This window comes from Oncorhynchus nerka, linkage group LG12 (genome assembly GCF_034236695.1).
Source record: "Oncorhynchus nerka isolate Pitt River linkage group LG12, Oner_Uvic_2.0, whole genome shotgun sequence".
NCBI lineage: Eukaryota > Metazoa > Chordata > Actinopteri > Salmoniformes > Salmonidae > Oncorhynchus > Oncorhynchus nerka.
The window spans coordinates 47,577,492-47,602,131 of NC_088407.1; the positions used below are offsets into that span (position 1 = coordinate 47,577,492).

At 44.6% G+C, this 24,640-nt stretch overlaps 1 protein-coding gene across 4 annotated transcripts in view; it reads right to left on the minus strand.

Annotated features, from left to right (window-relative positions):
* The window catches only part of qkia (QKI, KH domain containing, RNA binding a), a 93,416-nt gene extending 70,478 nt beyond the window's left edge, over positions 1-22,938 (minus strand). For 2 of the 4 annotated variants that reach the window (XM_029674988.2, XM_029674990.2), the window contains exon 1: positions 14,121-14,547. In XM_029674988.2, coding sequence (XP_029530848.1) covers positions 14,121-14,265 — 145 coding nt within the window. In that variant the 5' untranslated portion in view covers positions 14,266-14,547. Of the gene's footprint in view, positions 1-14,120; positions 14,549-22,856 lie in introns of those variants that run through there. The other 2 variants (XM_065025625.1, XM_029674991.2) reach the window with 2 other exon arrangements.
* Between the last annotated feature and the right edge of the window lie 1,702 nt (positions 22,939-24,640).

The following is a 24,640-nucleotide window of genomic DNA, read 5'->3' on the forward strand; positions in this document are numbered from 1 at the left end:
GCTTCCCTTTTAATGGCCGCCGCGGGGCTCTCAGTACTCTACACGTGGAGGTACATTAGGAAGACACCCCCAGGGTGCTCACTAGCCATGTTGCCCGTAGCACCACAAGCCGGCGACACAGGGCAACGGAAAATACAAACTCACGCTGCTCTTAACACCATTGGATCCCTCCCATTGGCAATCACATGCCAACATTCATGTAGCATAACAGAAATATAAGGAGAAAAGGGTAGTGCTTGATGCCAATGGTCCACTCAGCAAATCCTGCAAATGATGCAATTCAACTAGTAATTCTAATGCACCCACCAGTTAAAAAAAAAATAAAGATAAACATTATTGCTGCTTTTCTACCATCACAAAAAGGGATGGGTTATGTAGTGTTAAATTGGAAAGTGCTTTAAAATGTTTCCATCCATCTTTGGGGATACTTCTTGGAAAGCGGATTGGGGCCTGGGGGGATAAAGAAACTCCCAAAAAATGCCTACATTTGGCTGCTGTGTTAAGAGGGAAACTCCACCCTTCAGCAGCATAACAAAAGAGCCAACAGGCCACTCTGTAGAGACAAACTGGTAAGATTGTGTCTCTGCAGACTTAAAGTGGGTTATTAATCTCACACCCCCTTTTATTCTCCCTTTTCAAGGGAGCTCATTTCAGACTTCACATACCACGGAATGTGAGCAAATAAAATACAAATAAAAAAAATAAACACGTGCTGTGTGCTCGACTCTCCAGACTCACCCACTGTTTATGTTAACCCACTTCCTCATTGCGATGGCTGATCCAGCAGGAGAAGCAAGCACCACCCACCTTCAGTCTGGCCCTTAGGCGCTCACCCACACTGCTTTAGAGAATACAAGCCATCTGCTAAGCATTCTAGGATGTGAGTTAACAGGGGGGAATAACAGGAAAGGACTGGGATGTTGGGCTGATTATGTGTCTGTTGAGGGGAACAGAGGCAGACAGAGGCCATGGCCACATGTTTCCACTGGAAGGCCTGTAACGATAGCCAGAGGAAGCATTTCCTTTCGGTGCTTGCCAGGGCAGAGTAGCAGGCTGAAAACAAACACACAGAACAAGGAAGACCGCATCCACACCACAATGACAGGAAGTGTCCAGCTGTCAGAAGAGGAAGGAATGTGTTAAGAAAAGATAACCGTCCTGCTTCCTCCGAGGCTGAAGCGCCCTCATAACATCCTACGGGGGGTGGGTTATGCCATCCTGTCATTCAGATGGCTAATTATTCCTGGACCCCCCAAAAATATTACACAAGACCTCCCCGTAACCCATCCTTCATATTATCCTAGAGTGAAGGATGCTTGCACCTTGCAGTCTTACAAACCTTCAAAGGCAGCACTATAGAAAAAAAAATGAAGTCACTCAGAGGTCAGAGCAGGGCACGTATTGTCACTGTCTCGATGGGACTTTCCCCCCGCCATAGAGCTGGGCAAAAGCAATCTGTGCCTTTCCCATTGGATGTCGTTAGTCAAACGGTCATTAAGGCGGCCTTGTGACTTACTGTTATGGTGAAGGGGAGAGGAGCAGAGGGCTCTCTCCATCACATCCATTGGTGGGAAGGGTAAGAGACAATGACGCACAACAGCATTTCTTTGGCTTCAATTAGCAGGGCTAGAGGTCATGCTATGACAGGGAGCGTTTACACCAGGGCCAGGGCCGGAGAGAAACAGACTAAATGCCGGTAGTGACATAATGGCCGCAATGTGATGATGCCTTGGGGCATGGAGCAGCTAGACAACTTCACATAGAATAACAATGCTGCGTGCAAGGTGGTAACATCACTGTGCAGCTCTGGTTGAACCTGCCAAAACTTGTGGCTCAACAGTGGCTGTATATGAACAGGCTGTGATGGGGGATTGTGGGATGGAAATCCAGCCTCAGATCTTTGCCTGGTCATCCCCTAGTAAGCATAACTACCAGTTCGGGTTGACGCTGAAACAAGGCGCTCATCAGGTTTTGGGGGGGGGGTGCAGAAGTGGGTCAGGATATCATAGCATCAAGCAAACAATCTCCGCCCTGATCGGTCAGCAGTGAGTCAGGAAAGCCATCAGAGTCCCTGGGCATGCTTAAGGGTTTAGGCATTGATTGTTTTCAGAGTGCTGGCTGTCTGATGACGATGGGAGGGATGAGAGAGGAGCAGGGCATTCTGGTTTGTCTAGAGAAACCCAGAGCAGGGGAGGCTGGTTTGAAGAATGGGTGACCCAGGGCTAATGCAAATAGACAGGCCCTGTAACAGGCCTTTAATGTCAGCACTGGTCTTCAGATAAGAGGAAATGTACCCCTCAGGCAGAATTACTGCCATGCAAGAGACAGGAGAAAACAGAGAGGGGGAGGACTAGGAGGAAATAGCAAGCAGCCATAGAATGTGCTAGACTTCGACAAAGCGGAGAAGGTAGGCTGGCAAGTTATTGTGTTACGGACTTCTCCCCACGCCGATGTAAAACGGCTTAGGACAGCGTCAAGGACATGGGAGTCATTCACAATTCCCATGGAAAACTAGACACTGGTCTGAGCATTTGTAAATGCTGATCACACCGCCCGCGTTGTGCTCATTTATTTTGCAGCGCACACAAATGTTATCCAATCATTTCATCCAAACCTGTCGCGCACGTCAACGGGCATATCCTTGGCCAGGCACTAACCTAGAAGTTGGTTCTATTTGACGCTCTCTGCAAGTCCCCTCATTGTTTTTTAGGAGTACATAGCCATGTGGGTGATTGAAAGATGAACCGAGGTCCACACTCGAGTCCAGTTAGTGACAGTAACACACCATAAACTTAGTTGCCAACCTTCATATAAAGTCCACAGAAGAAGGCAGGAGGAGAGATTACTGGAAACTAACTAGGTTTCCTTTTAAAAATCGGTGGATTAATTGACCGTAAAGAAAATTCTGCGACTCAATTCTAGAAAGATTTAGACATAAAAAAAAAAAAAGTAAGCATTTTTGGTAAAATAACTTAATGTCTATATCCCAGAACAAATTAACAGCAAGCTAGCTAACTAAATGTCTGTGAATGTTTGTTTTGACCCGTCCCCAAATTAATAGATGATTCAGAGTTCATTTTGACATTTCAACCTGCGTGTCATTATCACATCTGGTGTGGATGGACAAAAATCAACATGCACATGGCCAGTGTAGTCAGCATGTTAGTGTTTTGCACAATAAGAAATCAGTGTATGATACATTCATGTTATGCCTTTGAGAGAAAAAAAAGTGCATCATTTACCAGATCACAAAACAAAACGATGCAATAACTCATTCTAGCAGAGGCATGTGGTGAGGGGGAGGAGGAAAAAGGAACCAGAGCCGCTCATCGAGTGTGTCAGATGGTCAATAAAAATTTAAGGAAAAGGGTTGAGGAAATGCTCACGCCACCGACAGTTTGAACCAGTGTCAAGCGCAATCCGTGAACTTCCGAGAGGAGAAAATTAAGGTGGAAGGGGGAGAAGAAAAAAAAACAGTCTACCAGGCGAGCTGGAGAAACGGGGAGCAGTCCATCGCTGCAGATTAGGGCCACGAGACGATACCTCACCTGAATGTGACAGAACAGCCAGTGCCTCTGCATCGATTCAGACGCCCAGAGGATACGGACTCTGGCCTGCTGCACACAGCAAGAGCATCGTATACAGATATCCCATTATAGTAATCTTATCTAACACATTTTCTCCCCTCCTCCCTAGTAATCTTTATGAAGGGCCACTGCTTTTATCGGCCCATACTTAGAGTGGACAACGGTTGTAGTGGGTACTAGCACGGTAGTACCATTGGTGACAGTGGGTTGTTGGCCCTACAACACAAGGGATCATTGTGTGGAACTGAGGGGGGAGGGAGGGCAACTGACCTTCCCCTCAGCCTGGGAGAAGACCTCATTCAGAGCACATATGCATTCTCTTTATCGCCCACACCCTCTCGGCCTTGCTCCCCTTTCCATTCAGTGCACACAATAAATCAATTCTCTGTGCCTAGAAAACACACTAACCCTTTCATTAGGGCCACAATGATTTCCCATTATTTTCCCCCTGGGAATGTTGTTTATGCTTTCATTTTGTGTAATGGTGTTAAATAAGCTTTTGTTTCCCCAATTAAAACCTTAAAAAAAAAAGCCATTGTGTTTGCTTGTAATCTAGTCAAATCTCAAACTGATAAATCAGGCTAATCCTTCAGCAAAATAAAATAGCAGCAAAATATCAGAACAAATACTTCTAGAAAAAGAGCCATCATTCAACCAGCCCATATGCAATTCTATAATTTCATACAGGCGCTCACGGCCCTACTGTAGTCGTCAGTCGGCAACATTGAGAGCAGAGGAAGACAAACTTGCAGAACACTGCTACAGTCAACCTCCTGGTGCTCTGCCGGTATCACCGGATGCTGTGACGCAACCACTGGTTTGAGGGGGGCAAGTTCAGGGTAGGAGACGGGACAAGGATGCACTGACCTGAGCAACTGCAGTGTGGAATTCAGCAACTATCACCACAAATTGCTTCAAGGTACCCTGACCGTTTGCATTTACCCTCAACCGCAAGTCTCAATTTACACAAACCTGTTTTACACAAACCTGTTCTTCGGAATAAATTTTAAAAACACCTTTGTCAGCTGAGCAGAGGTCTACACTCACTGCCAGGGTGAAACTAGGCTAAGGCTTACAGATTGAGAGGACTAAGCCACATTCGTACTCAACCACCAAGGTAAAGTCAGTCTTTACAAGACAGGCACACCCTTCCACAGACAATAGAAAGGAAAATGTTAACAGGTTGCTGCTGGAGCAGTTTGGCAAGAGAAACATGAAGGAGCATCCTTTGCAGGGGGAAACAGGCAGAGCCTTGGGATCTGAATGGCACTACCCTATACATATTTGATGGTGTAGTGCTAATGATGGTCTCATACGCCCAGAGGGGAGGGTAATGCTCAGCTACAGAAGCGTTAGAGAAACAAGTTTGAGACAGGTAAATGATTAATTGTTGATTTTAAAAATTTTTTTTTTTAATTATAAAAAAATTGCAGCTTGTGCCTTGCAAGGAGAAGTCGAAGGTTGCAAACTGCCTGAAAAATGGATCTGTTGTAGCATTTATGGAGGAGATGAGCGGGAGCTAGAAAGCTTTCAGGGCTTTATTCCAAGACTAAACGTTCCAAAAATAAGTCCTGCATGATATGCACAAGGCAGATTGGGGTCGTCTACAGTTAATGTAGATCAAATGGAGTTAAAATTCACTAACAGTAGGCATTTGCAAAAACTAAGTGATATCGGTTAAGCGCACTTCAAGCTACCCTAAATTCCTCAGCTAGCCACTAATGCTTGCCATTCCTCTCAGAAGAGAGGGAAAGAATGCAAGCAGAGAGAACGAGAATCAGCTAATTTCGCCACCTTCCTGCTCGGTGTGTCAAAAAACTAAAAGATGAAGGGGTAAAACGCTGACAAATAACACAGCAACTCCGAATTGTTAGGCCCCATCTGCAGCAACAGCCAGCCCTGAGACTCAATTGACTCAGACTAGAGCAAAAACAAAACGAGACAGAGAGAGTGTTGGAAGGAGTGGGATGGGAGCTATTTGAAGGAGTCGTGTGGACAAGTGAATGGAGATTTTTTTTTTTTTTTTTAGCAGTCGCAGGTGGACTCTTACAACTCACAGGAAACGGGAGACACAGAAGCACCTTGAGAAACAATACTGAACAAAAACACATGTAAAGTGTTGGTTCCAAGTTCCATGAGATGAAAAAGATCAAATGATATGCACAAAAAGCTTGTGAAATTGTCACATCCCAATTAGTGAGCATTTCTCCTTTGCCAAGATAATCCATTCAACCTGACAGGTTTGGCATATCGAGAAGCTGATTAACCCTTAATCTACAATTTCCGCAACCCCCCCGGATATCAAATTAACATAGCTAGAGTTTTTGCATGGGCTGCGTCTCAACCCCCCGCATCTGCAGATGTCAACCCCCCGCATCTGCAGTGAAAGGTGGCAGAGCTAGAGCCGTATTTGTCAGACCATGAGACATCCCTAGAAAAAGAAATAAAGGCATTCACAAAAATGTCTAGTGTGTCAACGGTTTGGCCTACAAAGTATTACGACCATTCTAATGAAAGATGACTCATGAACAATGCCATTCTCGATTCTGCTCTAGGGTTCTTCAAGGTTCCCAGTAACAGTTTATTTCTATGAAAGTATGGAGATACGTCCCTTTTAGACACTAAACTAGGCAAAAAAAAATGTTTACTGATCTCTCAGATATAGGACACACACTAGGACAGATTTTGTTTTGGCCAGCTGGTTGTACCATGTAGTGAATCTGTTATTCAATGCATTCATTGGTTAATAGCAGAAATGCCTCTATATTTTGATGCCTCCGGGGGTCTTAAAATTCAAAATAGCTAAATGATTCTTGGTCATTTCATCTTAAAACAATTCCACGTCTTAGCTTAGAACCCCCCCCCCCCCTCCCTGGCTCTAGAGGGTTAAACAGCATGATCATAACAGGTACACCTCGTGCTAGGGACAAAAGGACACTAAAATGTGTTGTCAACACACAATGCCTCAGATGTCTCAAGTTGAGGGAGCGTGCAATTGGCAGAGCTGTTACTATAAGTCGCCTCTGTCGTTTTAGATAATTTGGCAGTTGCGTCCAACGGGCCTCACAACCTCAGACCACACGTAGCCAGCCCAGGACTTCTACATCCGGCTTCTTCACCTGCGGGATCGTCTGCGGGGGCGTGCTGAGTATTTCTGTCTGTAATAAAGCCCTTGTGGGGAAAAACAAATTCTGATTGGCTGGGCCTGGCTCCCCTGTGGGTGGGCCTATGCCCTCCTATTGCTGCTCCCCTAACCAGTCATGTGAAACCCATTACACAGGAAAAGGGACATAAAGGAGCAGGGCTTTGCCTTCAGCCATTTTATGAAGCGTAGAAACAGGCTGGTCTTCTTTCCCAGAGACAAAACCAAATTTAGGCGACCCTTTCTGCCTGAAATGGGTGTTACTTCCTTTGGCTAGGCATGTTTCTCACATGCACAAACTGGGCAGAGGAAGGGATAGGGCAAAGTCTAGGGAGGATGAGTTTAAGCTAAATCATTCCAAAAATAAACAAAAGAACCAAGACAGCTGTTGTGACATAAGTATTACAACCAGCCGCATAGGCACGGATGGGCCCAATCAAATCAGATTGAGCAAAAAAATAAAATTACTCTACTTGTCAGTGTTCCAAACAGGACAGTATTTGTCTTTACCTAAACATGCACACGCCATCTGATTGAATTCATAGCTAGCAGTGCACATTGACACTCACCTTACGGATGGCCAAAAATATACTAAACACACCCCCAGGACACTGCCTGCTATGAATTCTGATGGTGTATTAGGGTCCTATCAAATCAGTTTGATTTATTTTGCCCGAATCAGTTCTGTTACATTTTATCGGGTGTCCGTTCTAAATTTTTTCCAGGTTCTCACACTAAACTTTTTTTTATTTGTATAAACTCTATACAAAGTGAAGACCAGACATACCCGCATTCCTGTTTCGTTTCAGGAAAGATGAATAAACATCACCGATGCATATTGTTAATGTCTTATGATCACATTTGGCAAATTAAGTTCAAAACACTTAGTGGTTATCCAACTAAATTAAATGTAAAAATAGTTGCATTCTGCTTTAAATGTCTGGAATCCGCCTGCACTTTCCACAAAGGGATTTTATTAGGGCCCTAGTGTATGCACGCCTTTGGAACAGTAAACTCTGTGCTATTCTGATCATTTGAAATATAGTTTCTTGAGACCATAGGCATGAATTTACATTCTAAAAAACATATGGTCCTCAAAAATCAAGTTAACCTCTTGCTTCTACTCGGGACGCTTGCGTCCCAACTAGAGCTCTGGAAATGCAAATGCGCTACGCTAAATGCTAATAGTATTAGTTAAAACTCAAAAGTTCATTAAAATACACATGCAGGGTATCGAATTAAAGCTACACTCGTTGTGAATCCAGGCAACAAGTCAGATTTTTAAAATGCTTTTCGGCAAAAGCATGAGAAGCTATTATCTGATAGCATGCAACACCCCAAAAGACCCACAGGGGACGTAAACAAAATAATTAGCATTTCGGCGTTACACAAACCGCACAATAAAATAGAAAACATTCATTACCTTTCACCATCTTCTTTGTTGGCACTCCTAGATGTCCCATAAACACTATTTGGGTCTTTATTTCGATTAAATCGGTCCATATAAAGCCTAGATATCGTTATATGTAGACTTGTGTGATAAACGAAAAAAACATTGTTTCAAAACGTAACGTCATTTTTTAAAATTCAAAAAGTCAACGATAAACTTTCACAAAACACTTCGAAATACGTTTGTAATGCAACTTTAGGTATTAGTAAACGTTAATAAGCGATAAAATTCATCAGGAGGCGATGTAAAGATCATTAGCTGTCCGTCTGGAAAAATGTCCGGCTAGAAACTCAACGAAAATATCCGGTCCTAGACCTGAGGAGATACGGTGCCCTACATGTGTTTGACCAAGAAAAAACTCGAAGGGAAATGACAAGACTCTAGACACCGTGTGGAAGCTGTAGGTACTGCAACCTCAGTCAATTAATTGTGGTTCACCTTTATCAATGGGTTCAAGTAGCGCATGGATATATTTTCCCATTTTCAGTGATCAGTTTTTCCTGTGCTTTTCGATGTAAATGCCGTTCTGGTAAAGCCACAGCAGTGATTTAACCAGTTTTATAAACGTCTGAGTGTTTTCTATCCACACAGACTAAGCAAATGCATATACTATATTCCTGGCATGAGTAGCAGGGCGCTGAAATGTTGCGAGATTTTTAACAGAATGTTCAAAAAAGTAGAGGGTCGACTTAAGAGGTTAATGGTTTGAGTACGATCAAGTAGCACAGTGCAATAGTAAAAGTAGCCTATGCATTTAATGATTTGAGTGGTCCAATTTCCAAACACACAACGAACTTGGCTACGTTACAGATTACAACGTCTCTAAACTGTCATGTCCTGTTCGCGCCATGCATAATTTGTTATCCAGTGTTCCAAATGCTGTGCCATTTCCCTGCTGACAGGAAGCACCGTGACCTTGCTTGTGGAACTTGGAGTTGCTCAAGTTCAGAGAACAGCTAAACTGAACTCAATTTTAAATTAAAAAGAGAAAGTAAAATGTAAGATCCCATAAATGGCTGCTTGTAAGCAGCCAAAATGCAGAGTGGCTTGGGTGACAGAAAAAGCCAGACAACTGGGGCAGAGGCGGTTGTGATAAGACCGCCCCAGCACTCACGGGATTGTGGCCCGAGATAACAGGGCAGGCAGGGCCTGTTGGAGGATGACTTCATCAGCTGTAGCAGGGATGGCCTGCACAGGGCCGTGGGCAAGGCTGAGCTCACACAGACAACAGCATGCGGGCATCAGATAGTCCCGGGAAGGGGGGGGGGTGAGACACTATGGATCCTGGGACAGCCTTGCACTCACCCTGTCAGCCTCCTCTGGCTGCCCATTTTATTACCCAAGGAGAGCACAAGGGAGCAATTGAGAAAAATCAGGCCTGCAACTCAGCTTTACAACTGGTCGCTCAGTGAATGGTCTTGTTAATTAAATTCTATCTTATAAGTGGTGCCTTGGGAGGGAATCAGAGGCAGGGGTGTGGAGGGGAGGGTGACAGAGACCCATAAAAGGTTTCAGCCTGCACAACAACCATGCCCTGATCCCCCTCCCCAGTTGAGAGCTTTTGTCTCTGAAAGCCCCAGGCACAGTCTTACTTCGCGAGTGGCACTCAATCTTGTTTGATGGCAAATTGATTGCGTGTCGAAGGTTAGTGCAGATCTAGCCCTGCCCCGTGCTTGCAAAGGGTCACCCTACGGCAGGAAATGAAGTGCCTCGGCAACGGGTAGGGACTGGGTATAGACCGACAGAACCGCATACTCTTCCGTAATCTTTATTAAGGGCCAACTCTAAACCCCAACTGTCCCAGGGGACTTCCAATGCCTAAACAGATTCACTCTAAAAAAACATGACAAATCACAAGGAAGCATCTGATTAAACACCAGCAACAAACCGTAAACACAAAACTCTATCCATTGTGCTTCGGTTAGCGGGGAATCAGTCTGCTCTAGAGACAGCCTTTGAACAAAACAGATTCGGTTTGAGTAAAAAGTCATCGGGTTTGGCATCCAAAGAGATGACTAAACAGTCTACACTGATTTAGTGCTTACCCTTACACGCTCTAAACCAATTGCCTGTACTTCAACTGCCTTAGAAAATGTTATAGGATCTCCACGCCAACAAAAAACACTGCAATTTGTTTAAACAAGTTTGTTTGTTGGGGTGATGACAATGTAATGTAAAAATGATCATAAAAAAGACAAAAACATGGCAGGTGTCACCACAGAAAGATGATCTGCTTTCAAAAATGCCTGTCAAGTCAAGTGACCTTGACTGGCTCAATACACACCAGCAATATAAAGGACCTAGGCAACACGCACATCTTGGTGCCGAGCTAAACCAGGGAACCGGGAGTAGTTGTTACACAAGGGGGTCACAGGGGCTAATGCTCATGATGTTGGCTTTCCCTCGCCATGGAAACAGCTGCGCACACACACCAAGTTGAAGGCACCGGAATGTGTGTTGTATACGAGTGTGTCCGCAGCTGTCAGCAGAGCTCTGGAGGAGAGAACCTTAACTTCCTTCCCCTTCCAGTCGACTTTGCTTCAGCTGTTCAATTTAGACAGAGGGCATCTTGTCATGTGGTCACAGTGCATTTGTATGTGAGATGAAGCAGTGTCGAGTAGCGCCAGCATACCAGAATGACTTCAATACCAGGTTTCGTATCATGGAAAAAACAAAGCATATTAGCAAGTCACAATGGCACTTAATAGAGACAAACTCAGCTACTGTGCTATTCAATCACCAGACATCTTAAGTTTAACATCACTACGTTCAAAACATTACATTCATTATGCAGAGTCTAATTGATTCATGCATACATTGCTTTTACCAATCCAAAGCTACATTTATGTTAGAGATTTCCCCTTCAAATAAATGCTATTGATAAGACTGAGTAAATCAAGATGTAGCCATGGCCCATTGCATTGTAATGTTCTAGCCCATTCTTCCTCAGCTCCCTACTCATGTTTCACAAAAGTTAACATGCAGCCTAGACTCTCAGTGCAGGTTAATTGGAGCAGACATGGTGCACTTGCGCTATAAAGAGTACATCGCCTGCTCTAATACAGACTTGATCAGCGAGACAAATTTGACAAAAGTAGCAAAATTCTACAACAGAACCATTTGACATGTTCTTGCATTCAAAAAGTACAGATGTTTGAGCATACCATGCAACACTACCTGTGAGTAAATTATTATTCTCAATATGAGAACTTTCCAGTGTACTTCTCCATAAGAAATCTTGACAAAGACAATGCTGCTGAAACATAAAAAAGAATAAGTAACGTTTGTTTTTTAAGGGTATTTCCTTCAGCCAACTCCCGTTGTCATTCAGTCACTCATCAGCAGGTACCAGGGTCACCTTGACTAAATGTACTAGACGGGTGTGATTCCTATAGTGCCACTTCCTATGCAACCTAAATAGAATCCCAGGCTGTAAACTACTTCCTGGAAAAATCTGCTGACACATCATTGGAATCAAATTATTCACACAATAACCCAAGGTTAAATAAACAAAATCACTGCAGTCTGCAAGCTGTCCTCTCAGACAGAAATCATAATGAACTGCAACGTTTATCCTCGCCACCTACTGAAACCGTGGTCTGCATTTGCATAACCTGAATGGCACGCAAATGTACCCCACACGACTAGCTTCCCACTGTGATTAATAGCTGCAGTCTACTTTATAAACATCATGCTATGGCATGGTAATGCTTTTCCCTACTCTCAGGTGACGTTTGTACTCAATATTACAGCAGTGCACTATAAATGGGGATGGGCTCACGCCAGAAAGTGCAAGTCCAAAGAGTGAGCAAAGAGGGCTGCTCCTAGACAGCCTCCTGCTCTGGGGTGATTTTCCTCACACACACTCAACATTTGACAGTGGGGTAAAGTTTGGGTGGCTGCTTTGGTAAGCCCAGTAAATTGTAGAGCTGGAAAGAGAAAGGCAGGCAACATGCGAATTGTGAAACCTCATGTGCAGCCAGGGAAGGGGGGCTCAGCACCAGTCTCTTAAACCTCCCCCCAATGAGTAACAAGCCCAGGGTGGTGCAGCCACATTGGGCTGCTAGGTAAGCGTTCACTGCGGCCAGGCTTCCAGAGCTGGTTGGGTAAACCGATTCAGCAAGAAAGAAACACTGGTGCCTGGTCCCCTTTCCTCTTATCTGGAGGAGTTTGGGTACAATATAGTGGGGGTAGGGAGGCAGGATGAAATTCAGGAGAGAAAAAAAGGCCCCACAGTTTCCTGTCTCCCTTGAAAAAACAGCAGGGAGGGAAGGAAAGGGTTGAGTGAGCAGGGTTTAAAACAACAAAAAGCCCATATATATATATATATATAATTTTTTGTTGTTGGTAGAACAGACAGCCTAATACATGCAAACATGTCTCATCTCCAATCACTCCCCCTGTGATTTTTTCTCTCCCTCCAAAACAACCTCTCCAGAATTCAGTTTAGCAATGCTTAGTGGAAGATGTTTATCTAAACTGGCTTTATGGTAGAAGCTGGCTGGGGAGGTATTTCAGATGTCACAGTGCAAACAACTTGTTTTACAGGTGACAACACTCCTTTGATTGAACTGGTTGGTAAAAATGTGCACCATGAGATGCACACATTTTGGTTCTATATTTGGAATAAAACTCAAGTCTTCAAAAAAGTACTTTACCAGACTAGAGTCAACTGAATACTTTTCGCATTACCAACGCAATATAGCGACACTAATCTTTATTTCCAGAAAAGTGACTAGACGTCAGCTGTCCATATCAGATAGATAAGGGCAGGACAGTGAGGGGGAAGTGGCGCTCTCTAGCGTCACCTACTCAATTACATAAAACACACACACGACTCCCGTTATGAATAGTACATTGGAGGGTTTCCCAAACTCGGTCTTGCACGTTTTGTTTTTTTGCTACACAGCCGATTCAAATGAGATGGGTATTTGAGTCAGCAATGTAGTTAGGGCAAAACTGCATGATTGTATATAACAGAAATAGGCCGCAATAGCAGTAGATAGTTATGTAAACTACGCATCTGAAGTGGCAGACTAGAAAATATCATGCGACAACGTGGCTGAGACGATGGCACTGACAAAGAAAGGCATGTAACAAAACACGACCATAGAATGAACAAACGACACAAATCCTACCTAGGCAGTCGATATTTTTTCGCGGTTAATAAAACCTTTTTTTTTTTTGCGTAAAGACCACAATTAGCTGCAAATCTAAAGAACCTATAAATATTTTCACGGGAAAACAACCACCGCCGAGCCATTGTTTCGAAATCCGAATCGCAACATTGGAGGAACATTCCGATGTGGCGCAATTCCAAGTAGCGTATGCGTGTTTATCCCAACAAAAATGAGCTGTTATGGAGCGAATACAGGCAGATGCATTGTGTTTGATAGGCAACTTTTATCGTAAGGTTGTCCACGAAGGCTGGCACGTTTTATCCTGACTTTTTTTTTTTTTACCAATCCATTTCACACGAGTTCGATGAAACGTGGAGACTGACTCTCTAAAAACAAACTCTTATTCACCCGTAAATCAAACTTGACAGGATAGGCTACAATAGAATAGAATATACACTGGTAAGAAAATGTCGAGCTAGTTGTGTCGGTCCTGGCTAGCTAGTTAGCGGGCTAAAAACTTTTACTTCGTCGTCACATGTATAGCCAAATGACATGTTTAGCTACAAATAAATTGAGGTTTGGTTGGAGAGAAAAAACCCGTTTGAATGGTGCACGAAACTAGTTTCACTTCCTCGAAGTTATCAATTTGTAAAGTTAAAAGAAGAAGTTGTGTGGCGCTCTGCGATACTGTAACTCGCTAGCCTGCCATGTTAGCCGGGCTATGTAGCTAGCGACCATGCCTGCGCTCTTTGTAGCAATGCCCACCGAGCTCGAGAAATACGCTTTCCCTTCCAACCTCCATTTCTCAAGGCGGCATTTACCTTCATCGAGAAGCCTCTCAAGGTGTGTAAAGATGCCGCACAGATTTGGCAAGCTGGTCATCAACTTCTTTTCGTTCAACAATTGCATCAAATAGTCGGGACTCGGCCTCGGCCTCTCCTTCACTTCGATCTCCCCGACCATCATATTTGCGTTGAGAGTGCGAGCGAGCCTCCAACAGAATCCTTTCTTACGAAAATAATGTTTAAAAAATAAAAAGGCTCAAGAAAAAAAAAACTTGCAGATCAAATCCTTTGGTCCCCCCCAAGTTTCGATCGCTGTAGTTTGACGACCCTGTGTGCAATATCTGAATGAAGTTGTTGTTGTTCGAGGGGGGAAAAATAACCACTATCTCCTCCCAAAGAGTTCGTTCGCGATATACTCTCCTCTACTCTGTGAGCCCAGGGACGTACCAATTTAACCACTGTCAGTGCGAGCGAGTATTAACCGAAAGCGTTCGTCCTCCTCTTCACCTATTGGCCAGAATCGCTTTCAAGGGACTGATGATATAACCAATAATGACAAGGTACTGCACCATGAAGGCGGTGACGTGCCAATACTACACAGAGATTAGAACCAATACAGTGCATGCAATACAGTGGACGTTTATTTACAGATTTCATACACAGGTTGTACCTTGTCGTTTCTCTTTAACGTTTCTCTGTAACTACCGATATGTGCTATTCAGAGCCCTAAATAGGATATTTCGGTAGTTTACAGCTAAATCAAAAGCATAGTAATGCTTTTATTTTATATATTGCAAATTAAGCATTGTTACATCTAAACACTTGATGATTAATGTTTTAATTTGATGGAGATAATTATATTCAATATTATGGTACACCCCCCTTGCATCTTCAACTGTGATATGATATAAATATAATTATTATTGGACATACAACCAACAGTTGTATTATTAGTTGTGTGACCAAAATAGACACGGGTCATGACATTTAAAATCGAAAACAGCTCCCTAAAATACCTCTCAAGGTCCGCTTTGGATGAATTAATCAATGTGACAATAATCAGTATATGCCTAGGCTATTATAACAGGCCTGCCTCTTCCTTGGACAGACCTTTCCATATCCATTGAAGCTGAACGCAATGCAGATGATCAATAGCCCACACAATGGAGCCACCTGGGTCGTTCCCTAATTGTCTAATTCAAAGAAACCCTGTCATGTTCTAATTTTGGCAGCTGTCGACTGAGCGGGGCCCACCTAAATCTGCGAATTTGACCTGGGCCCCTATTCAATTGGTTCACTGTAGTCTATCGGCCTTTGTGGAAGTAGTCCCTCTGCTTTGGCATATGAATAGTAACCAGCTGCACTGTGACCTGCTTTAGCCATCGTGTCAGCCCTCAGTGATACACTTCCTTCCAGGGCCACGTTCAATTGTTAAACGTTGTCAAACGTTGCAGATAGAAATGCAGTGAATAGCACCGACATAATTCCTTGTTCTACATGTTGGAGAGCATTGTTTGTTCTACATTACATATTTCTATATGAATGTTCCAAAACGTGTCCTGTAATTCTAAAACAGTGTGTTGTTGTTATATCTGTCCCTCACACTAAGCTGCTACAATTAGCCATCTCAAGCTGTGGTACATCGAAGAAGACAACAAAGTAGAAATATCATTAACACTGACATACCAGATCTTAAGACATTTATCCACATGATTGTGTTGCCATCCGTCAGAGGAAAAAAAAGCCTCCACCATGCAATTTACGCCTGGGGTAAGATATGTGTGCCCCCTCTCTTCCAATTACCAAAGAACTGCTGTGAATGTACGCAATACCGGCGGTGAAAACACATCACAAATATCTGGATTTTTATTTTTAAAGGATAGATAACTGGATCAGGTCCCTTTTACTTAAAGGAGAGATAACACACTGAGCAATACGGGGGAGAAAACTAGGAAGATAGAAAAAGAAACTCTTATTTTCTGTGACTCAGAGATAGCCAAATTGTTCATGGTGTTTGCTTTATGTTTCCCTTTTTCACCCCCTCCCCTATTTGAACATAAGTGATCGAGAAAAGTCACAGATTTCGGGAATCAAAAAGATCTGGCATTTATTTCAAGCTTTGAAAATGTGTTTATTTTTTTATCTCCACTGGCGCGCATGGTAATTTGTACCTTGCGCCTGGCTTTGTTTCTAAGTTGGGTCACATGCTCGTGGTGTGGATGTGTGTGTGTGTGTGTGTGTATGAGAGAGATTGACTGTCTTGGCAGCGAGCTAGTGTAGAGCTGAGCTATAGTGTTAATCACCCCCATTGCACCCCCAACCCCTGTGTTTTTGTATTTTATTTAATAACACAGGCTCCTTTTAACAATTAATCCAATTATTGAGGCTCCGGATTATTTTGTGAACATGCGTTCGTTTAGCTCCTTTTGAAGAGGGTGTTAAAGGGCCACTGAGGGGCCACAGTTCCTGGCATCAGAGGCCACTGCCACAAGCAAGTCAAGGAAATTATTCCAGCTAGGTTGAGATAACACTGTGATAAAGCTGTTGTAACATTCTCTATCACAGCAGTAGTGATGCTGAGGCCCAAAGGCCCTGTTAACAAACATACACACAGCACAAAATGTGCGTAACAAAACCCATTTTCTTTCCCATTTGTGTTCTTGTGTTCTATAGCCTACTACTGGATACCTACAGGCAAATATGCTGCCTGAATCTGGGTCAATTACAGACAAATCCATGGGAGAGAGAGAGAGGGTGAAATAGAAAAGAGAAGTGAGCACATTGTTTGAGAGGCTGGCGGTGGTTTAAACAAGGCATACTGTACATAACACACACACACACAAATGAACCCCAGAAGACCTCTGAGTAACTGAGATGATTATAAGTGTGTGCCTGTGTGGTTGTATGTTTGGTGGGGAGGGGGTTAGATGTAGTGTGTGTGTGTTAGTGCATGGGGGTCAATAGTAGTCCTCCATTCTCCACAGGTCGGAGGGGGGGGGGGTCAGAGGAGGCTCAAAGTGGAGCGGCTCCTTTCCTTTCTTTTTTATCCTCTCGTTTTTTACCCATCCTCAGCAATCAGCAGCTCCGTCAGCCTGGGTGGTGGTGGATTAGGACTCTAATCCAGTCAGCAGCGTGGCGACAGATATCACATGATGGATGTGGCTACCCCGGCACCAATGCAGTGCTCTAATCAAGCCCCGGGCAGGCACTGTCTGTCCGTAAATGCCACAGGCCACAGGTCACAGGCGCAGCTGGTCGCTGAGAGTGGAGGGGTAAAGCCAAGGACTGTTTATTTTGTTTTCTAAGGCAAGATTTGCCATAACCTCCTTGGCACCTTCTCAATGATATATTTGAGTCTTTTCACCCTAAAGCAGGGCTGATCCCGACATGGCATTGGATGAATGGATGGATTTGGTGAAGAGATGGCAAGCTTGGTTTGCAAGTGTAACAAGTGTTATTGTTCCAAAGTCCTCAGATGTTACATGGAATAGCGCTTCTGTTGAAGGTCACCTTGGCGCAGTGCCTTCTTCTATTAGTGGTTCGTCCACTCGGTGGAATGGCATGTGTGGCTGTTGTCACAGGGGGAGGAGGGAGGGAGGTTGATAGAACTAGAACAGCTGCAGCCACCTCTGAGGGACAGCATTGATAGGACAAATTTCCCCCCAACCTGCCTGCCATTCATCAGTCAACGGGACAAAAGTCAGCCCAATGCCACTCCAATGACCTACAGCGTCCTAAACCATGGGTCACTCTGACAAACTGGGGACAAACTGTGAGAAACACTTACAACTTTTCGTTGCACATCTGAAAAGTCTAGAGTAGCTAGAGCTCAGCTGGAAATCCTGCCAATGCTACAACTGTAACCATGATTGTAAACAGGGTGGGGGTACTCCTAGCCCCACAGCAGATAAGAAAGAGAGAGAGTGTGTGCTTGTGTATATATGTTGTCCATGCATGTACGTGTGTGTGTGTGTGTGTGTGTGTGTGTGCGTGCATGCATGCATGCATGTGTGTGTTTGTATGAGGCACAGGAGTATGGAGAATGCTTGTGAGTCATATCAAAATGTATTAGTCGCGTACACATATTTTGCAGATGTTATCGTAGGTGCAGCAAAAAGCTTATGTTTCTAACTCCAACAGTGCAGTAATACCAAACAATACAAAAAGTTCCACAGTCCGGAACCTCCGGCCACGGTCCCCAGTCCGGAACCTCCGACGACGGTCCCCAGTTCGGAGCCTCCAACGACGGACCCCAGTCCGGGGTCGCCAGCGACGGTCCCCAGTCCGGGGCCTCCAGCGACGGTCCCCAGTCCGGGGCCTCCAGCGACGAGCTGCAGTCCAGAGTCTTCAGCGATGAGCTGCAGTCCAGATCCTCCAGCGGTGGTTCCCAGTTCTGAGCCTCCGGCGATGTTCCACGGTCCGGTTCCTCCGACAACGATCCACGGTCCGGTTTCACAGAAGCGGAGGGATCAGTGTCGGTAGCGGGGACTGCGTCCAGAACCGGAGCCGCCACCGAGGGTGGATGCCCAACTGGACCCTCCCCTATAGGTACTGTCACGCCCTGACCTTAGATATCTGTTTTCTATATATTTTGGTTAGGGCAGGGTGTGACTAGGGTGGGTACTCTAGGTTTTTTGTATGTCTAGGGTTTTTGTATGTCTATGTTGGCCTGATATGGTTCCCAATCGGAGACAGCCGTTTATCGTTGTCTCTGATTGGGGATCATATTTAGGCAGCCCTTTTTCCCACTTTCTAGTGTGGGATCTTGTCTACATTGAGTTGCCTGAGTGCACACCTGTAGCTTCACGTTTCGTTTGGTTGTTGTTTTTGTTAGGCGAGTTTCAGTTGATTAAAATTATGTGGAACTCTACTCACGCTGCGCCTTGGTCTCGTCTTTACGACGAACGTGACATCTCAAATACATTTTGATGTGTTTAAAACTTTTTGGGATACTACATGATTCTATATGTTTCATTTCATAGTTTTGATGTCTTCACAATTATTCTACAATGTAGAAAATAGTAAAAATAAAGAACCCCTTGAATGAGTAGGTGTGTTCTAACTATTGACTGGTACTGTATGTACAGTTGAAGTCGGAGGTTTACATATACTTATGTTGGAGTCATTAAACCATCAACCACTCCACAAATTTCTAGTTATCAAACTATTGTTTAGGCAAGTCGGTTAGGATATCTTCTTTGTGCATGACACACAAAAAAAATTGTAGACCTCCACAAAGAAATGTCCTCTGGTCTGATGAAACAAAAATTGAACTGGCCATAATGACCATCATTAAGTTTGGAGGAAAAAAGGAGGAGGCTTGCATGCCGAATAACACCATCCCAACCGTGAAGCATGGGGGTGGCAGCATCATGTTGTGGGGGTGCTTTGCTGCAGGAGGGACTGGTGCACTTCACAAAATAGATGGCATCATGAGGATGGAAAATTATGTGGATATATTGAAGCAACATCTCAAGACATCAGTCAGGAAGTTAAAGCTTGGTCGCAAATGGGTCTTCCAAATGGACAATGACTCCAAGCATACTTCCAAAGTTGTGGCAAAATGGCTTAAGGACAACAAAGGCAAGGTATTGGAGTGGCCATCACAAAGCCCTGACCTCAATCCTATAGAAAATGTGTGGGCAGAACTGAAAAAGCATGTTCGAGCAAGGAGGCCTACACCAGCTCTGTCAGGAGGAATGGTCCAAAATTCACCCAAGTTAAACAATTTAAAGGCAATGCTACCAAATACTAATTGAGTGGATGTAAACTTCTGACCCACTGGGAATGTGATGAAAGAAATAAAAGCTGAAATAAATCATTCTCTCTACTATTATTCTGACATTTCACATTCTAAAAATAAAGTGGTGATCCTAACTGACCTAAAACAGGGAATTTTTACTAGGATTAAATGCCAGAAATGGTGAAAAACTGAGTTTAAATGTATTTGGCTGAGGTGTATGTAAACTTCTGACTTCAACTGTATGTGTCTGTATATAGTGGTGTGTATAAACATTATGGACAGTATATGAATAATTTCCCAAGTTCTCTCATGAATAGAAAAGACCATGTGTGTACATGTGAGGGAACGGCACCTCAGTACCTCAGGCTCTGATCAGGCCCTACACCCAAACAAGGGCTCTGCGTTCATCCACCTCTGGCCTGCTCGCCTCCCTACCACTGAGGAAGTACAGTTCCCGCGCAGCCCAGTCAAAACTGTTCGCTGCTCTGGCCCCCAATGGTGGAACAAACTCCCTCACGACGCCAGGACAGCGGAGTCAATCACCACCTTCCGGAGACACCTGAAACCCCACCTCTTTCAGGAATACCTAGGATAGGATAAAGTAATCCTTCTCACCCCCCCCTTAAAAGATTTAGATGCACTATTGTAAAGTGGCTGTTCCACTGGATGTCTTAAGGTGAACGCACCAATTTGTAAGTCGCTCTGGATAAGAGCGTCTGCTAAATGACATAAATGTAAATGTAATGAATAGAAAAGGTGTGTACATCTTGAAGAACAATCTAGCCTTAATGGCCTTAATCTCCACCTGGCACAGCCAGAAGAGGACTGGCAACTCCTCAGAGGCTAGTTCCTCTCAAGGTTTCTTCCTAGGCTTCTGCCTTTCTAGGGAGTTTTTTCTAGCCACTGTTTTCTACATCTGCAACGCTTGTTGTTTAGGGTTTTAGGCAGGGTTTCTGTATCAGCATTTTGTGACATCTGCTGATGTAAAAAGTGCTATATATACATGTACATTTGATTTGTACAGCAGTAGTTATATAGGATGAGGCTTGACTAGAATACAGTATATACATATGAAGTGGTTAAAACAATATGTAAACATTGTTGAAGTGACCCGTGTTCAATGGCTATGTACATAGGGCAGCAGTCTCTCAGGTGTAGGGTAGAGTACCGGGTGGTAACAGTGGCTATAAGTTCAGGGCAGGGTACTAGCTGCTGGCCGGCTAGTGGTGACTATTTAACAGTCTGATGGCCTGGAGATAGAAGCTGTTTTCTAGTCTCTTGGTCCCAGCTTTGATGCACCTATGTTGTCTCCGCCTTCTAGATGGTAGCAGGGTGATCAGACTGTGGCTTGGGTGGCTGAGGTCCTTGATGATCTTCTTGGCCTTCCTGTGACACCAGGTGCTGATGTTCTGGATGGCAGGCAGTGTGCCCCCGGTGATGCGCTAGGCTGACCCCACCACCCTCTGGAGAGCCCTGTGGTTGCGGACAGAGCAATTGCCGTACCAAGCGGTGATATTGCCCGACAGGATGCTCTCAATGGTGCATCTGTAGAAGTTCATGAGAGTCTTAGGGGCCAAGGCCAAGGCACCAAATTTAATAAGACCTACGGGTGAGGGAGAGGGCACCTGGAGTGAGAGCCTCCTCATTGATCACGTCCTTCCAAGGAGAAGAAGGTTTGAACGTGTAGTAAAGTCTCCTGTGAGATTTGCATACAGACTGTTCTACACCGATAAGAAAAACACACTATATTGCTACACACGTAGGTCAAAAAATAAATAGGATGGAGAGATTGTATTGGTTATAGCGGCGTCTCTGTTTATTAATATTTAGGAGGTATTTCAGAAAGTACTAGGAGGCGAACGTAATACGAGCCTCCTTTGAAAGTGTTCCCCCTTATCCTACTCTTGAATTGAATTAAACCGCAGATCTGACACCTGGTGCATTGGCACCGGAGATAAATAAATCTCCATTGTGCCCGTGAAAAAAGTCCACGTGCTCAGAGGCTCTGCTCGTAGCATGTGGCCTCTGCCAGACTTACTTGAACAAGATGAATTGTTCCCAGTGGGCCGTTTATTTCAATTGCGCCGCCCTCCCCTTCCGTCATTGTTACTTCTATCTGCCTTTTGAGACCAGCTTTCTGAGACACATTGCTGCACTGAACTGCATTAAGGAGATCAGTGGGTTTTGAGTGTGCCACAACTGGCTAGGACCACCACAATACCAGCCAGTAGTCATTGTAGGTAAACCTTTGTAAGCACAACAAAACATTTTTTTATTTAACTAGGCAAGTCAGTTAACAACAAATTCTTATTTACAATGACAGCCTACTAGGGAACAGTGGGTTAACTGCCTTGTTCAGGGGCAGAAGAACAGATTTTTACCTTGTCAGCTCAGGGATTCAAGCCAGCAACCTTTCAGTTACTGGCCCAACGCTCTAACCACTAGGCTACCTGTCTCCTAGCGACATTGCAAAAAAGTTTCTATAATATGGTGTAGAACAAACAATGAGATGAATAGCGAGAGGGAGAAAGATACAGACAGAAACAGGTTCAATCACACACAGTTTGTTTGTACAGAGAAGTGAGCCACAGTTTGTGTCGTAAAGGTCCAGTTGTCAGCGATCCTCTACCTTTGTTTTTTTTTTTTTTGTGAGAGGAGCTGGCCGGGCGCAACCTGCGGTCCTATTCTGCAGCTGACTGACTAGACAGCTCACTCCCCACCAGGTGACACAACAGACCCTGTCCCCCTCTTTCGGGATCCATGTCTCTCTTTCCAGGAGTCCTCCTCGCCCTGTCTCTATACCTCTGCCTTTACACACACACACACACACTCTGCCGCAATCTCTCTGTCTCTCTCGCTCTCTTTCCCTCACGCTTTCTTTGTCTATCTGTTTTTCCCCCTCTCATTCTTTCTCTCTTCTTTCCATATCTTGCGCTCTCTTTCCCCCTTTTCTCTCTCAGACACTGCTATTCGTTCACAGTGCACAACTGGGTTATTTCCATCGCCTTTGTATCGCTCTGTTGACTCACCGTTACAAAAGCCTTTGTTCGCCTGCCACCGCTATGATGCGGCAAGACGGAGACACACCAAGGACACACTTGAGCTCTGTGAAAGTGACCTTCTGCAGCAGAGCGGCCAGTGAGCTAATGGAACAAGCGCTAACAGAAGGGCTAGCGTAGCATGGCATTAGCTCTAGCTGGGCCAGTTGTAGAGAGGGTTTATTGCCACTCAGTGATCCGCGGAGGCAGCTGTCGAGGGCAAAGTTGGTAGCGCTGAGTGACGGCACCCACCAGGAATGCCCAGGGTCTGGGGTGACCCTCCAGGGGCTCACATTGCAGCACAGAGTAAGGATAAGGCCAGGTTGGGGATTAGGGAAAGCAATTTTTTGTTGTTGTATTTACTTCACCACCATGGCCTTTTTTTTGCCTTTACCTCCCTTATCTCACCTAATTTTCTCACATTGTATATAGACTCATTTTTCTACTGTATTATTGACTGTATGTTTGTTTTACTCCATGTGTAACTCTGTGTTGTTGTACTTGTCGAACTGCTTTGCTTTATCTTGGCCAGGTCGCATTGTAAATGAGAACTTGTTCTCAACTTTGCCTACCTGGTTAAATAAAGGTGAAATAAAAAATAAAAATAAATGAAAAAACGTCCCTCTTCCATTAACAACCCTGTCCCAAAGGTGGAAGAGGGCCAGAGAGCATAAATGGCGGGGCACTCATTGGGCAATGGGCATGCCTATAGTGGGTTGTTGTAGGACTCGAGGGACGGTTACATTAGGACCCAATGGGAAGGCTTCACTCACATTGCATAGGTGTCAGATCCTTGCTCTGAATTCTTTCCATGGTTGTGCTGAATGTTTGTACACATAAATCATAAATATTGAAGTCTGTCAAACCAGATCAGTGCTTTCTTTACAGTACTGTACTTTCTTTTTTCAGTGTTTCTTTTCTTGCACACACACACACACACACATTACATTTACATTTTTAACATTTAAGTCATTTAGCAGACGCTCTTATCCAGAGCGACTTACAAATTGGTGCGTTCACCTTAAGACATCCAGTGGAACAGCCACTTTACAATAGTGCATCTAAATCTTTTAAGGGGGGAGGGGGTGAGAAGGATTACTTTATCCTATCCTAGGTATTCCTGAAAGAGGTGGGGTTTCAGGTGTCTCCGGAAGGTGGTGATTGACTCCGCTGTCCTGGCGTCGTGAGGGAGTTTGTTCCACCATTGGGGGGCCAGAGCAGCGAACAGTTTTGACTGGGCTGCGCGGGAACTGTACTTCCTCAGTGGTAGGGAGGCGAGCAGGCCAGAGGTGGATGAACGCAGTGCCCTTGTTTGGGTGTAGGGCCTGATCAGAGCCTGGAGGTACTGAGGTGCCGTTCCCTCACAGCTCCGTAGGCAAGCACCATGGTCTTGTAGCGGATGCGAGCTTCAACTGGAAGCCAGTGGAGAGCGGAGGAGCGGGGTGACGTGAGAGAACTTGGGAAGGTTGAACACCAGACGGGCTGCAGCGTTCTGGATGAGTTGTAGGGGTTTAATGGCACAGGCAGGGAGCCCAGCCAACAGCGAGTTGCAGTAATCCAGACGGGAGATGACAAGTGCCTGGATTAGGACCTGCGCTGCTTCCTGTGTGAGGCAGGGTCGTACTCTGCGGATGTTGTAGAGCATGAACCTACAAGAACGGGCCACCGCCTTGATGTTAGTTGAGAACGACAGGGTGTTGTCCAGGATCACGCCAAGGTTCTTAGCGCTCTGGGAGGAGGACACAATGGAGTTGTCAACCGTGATGGCGAGATCA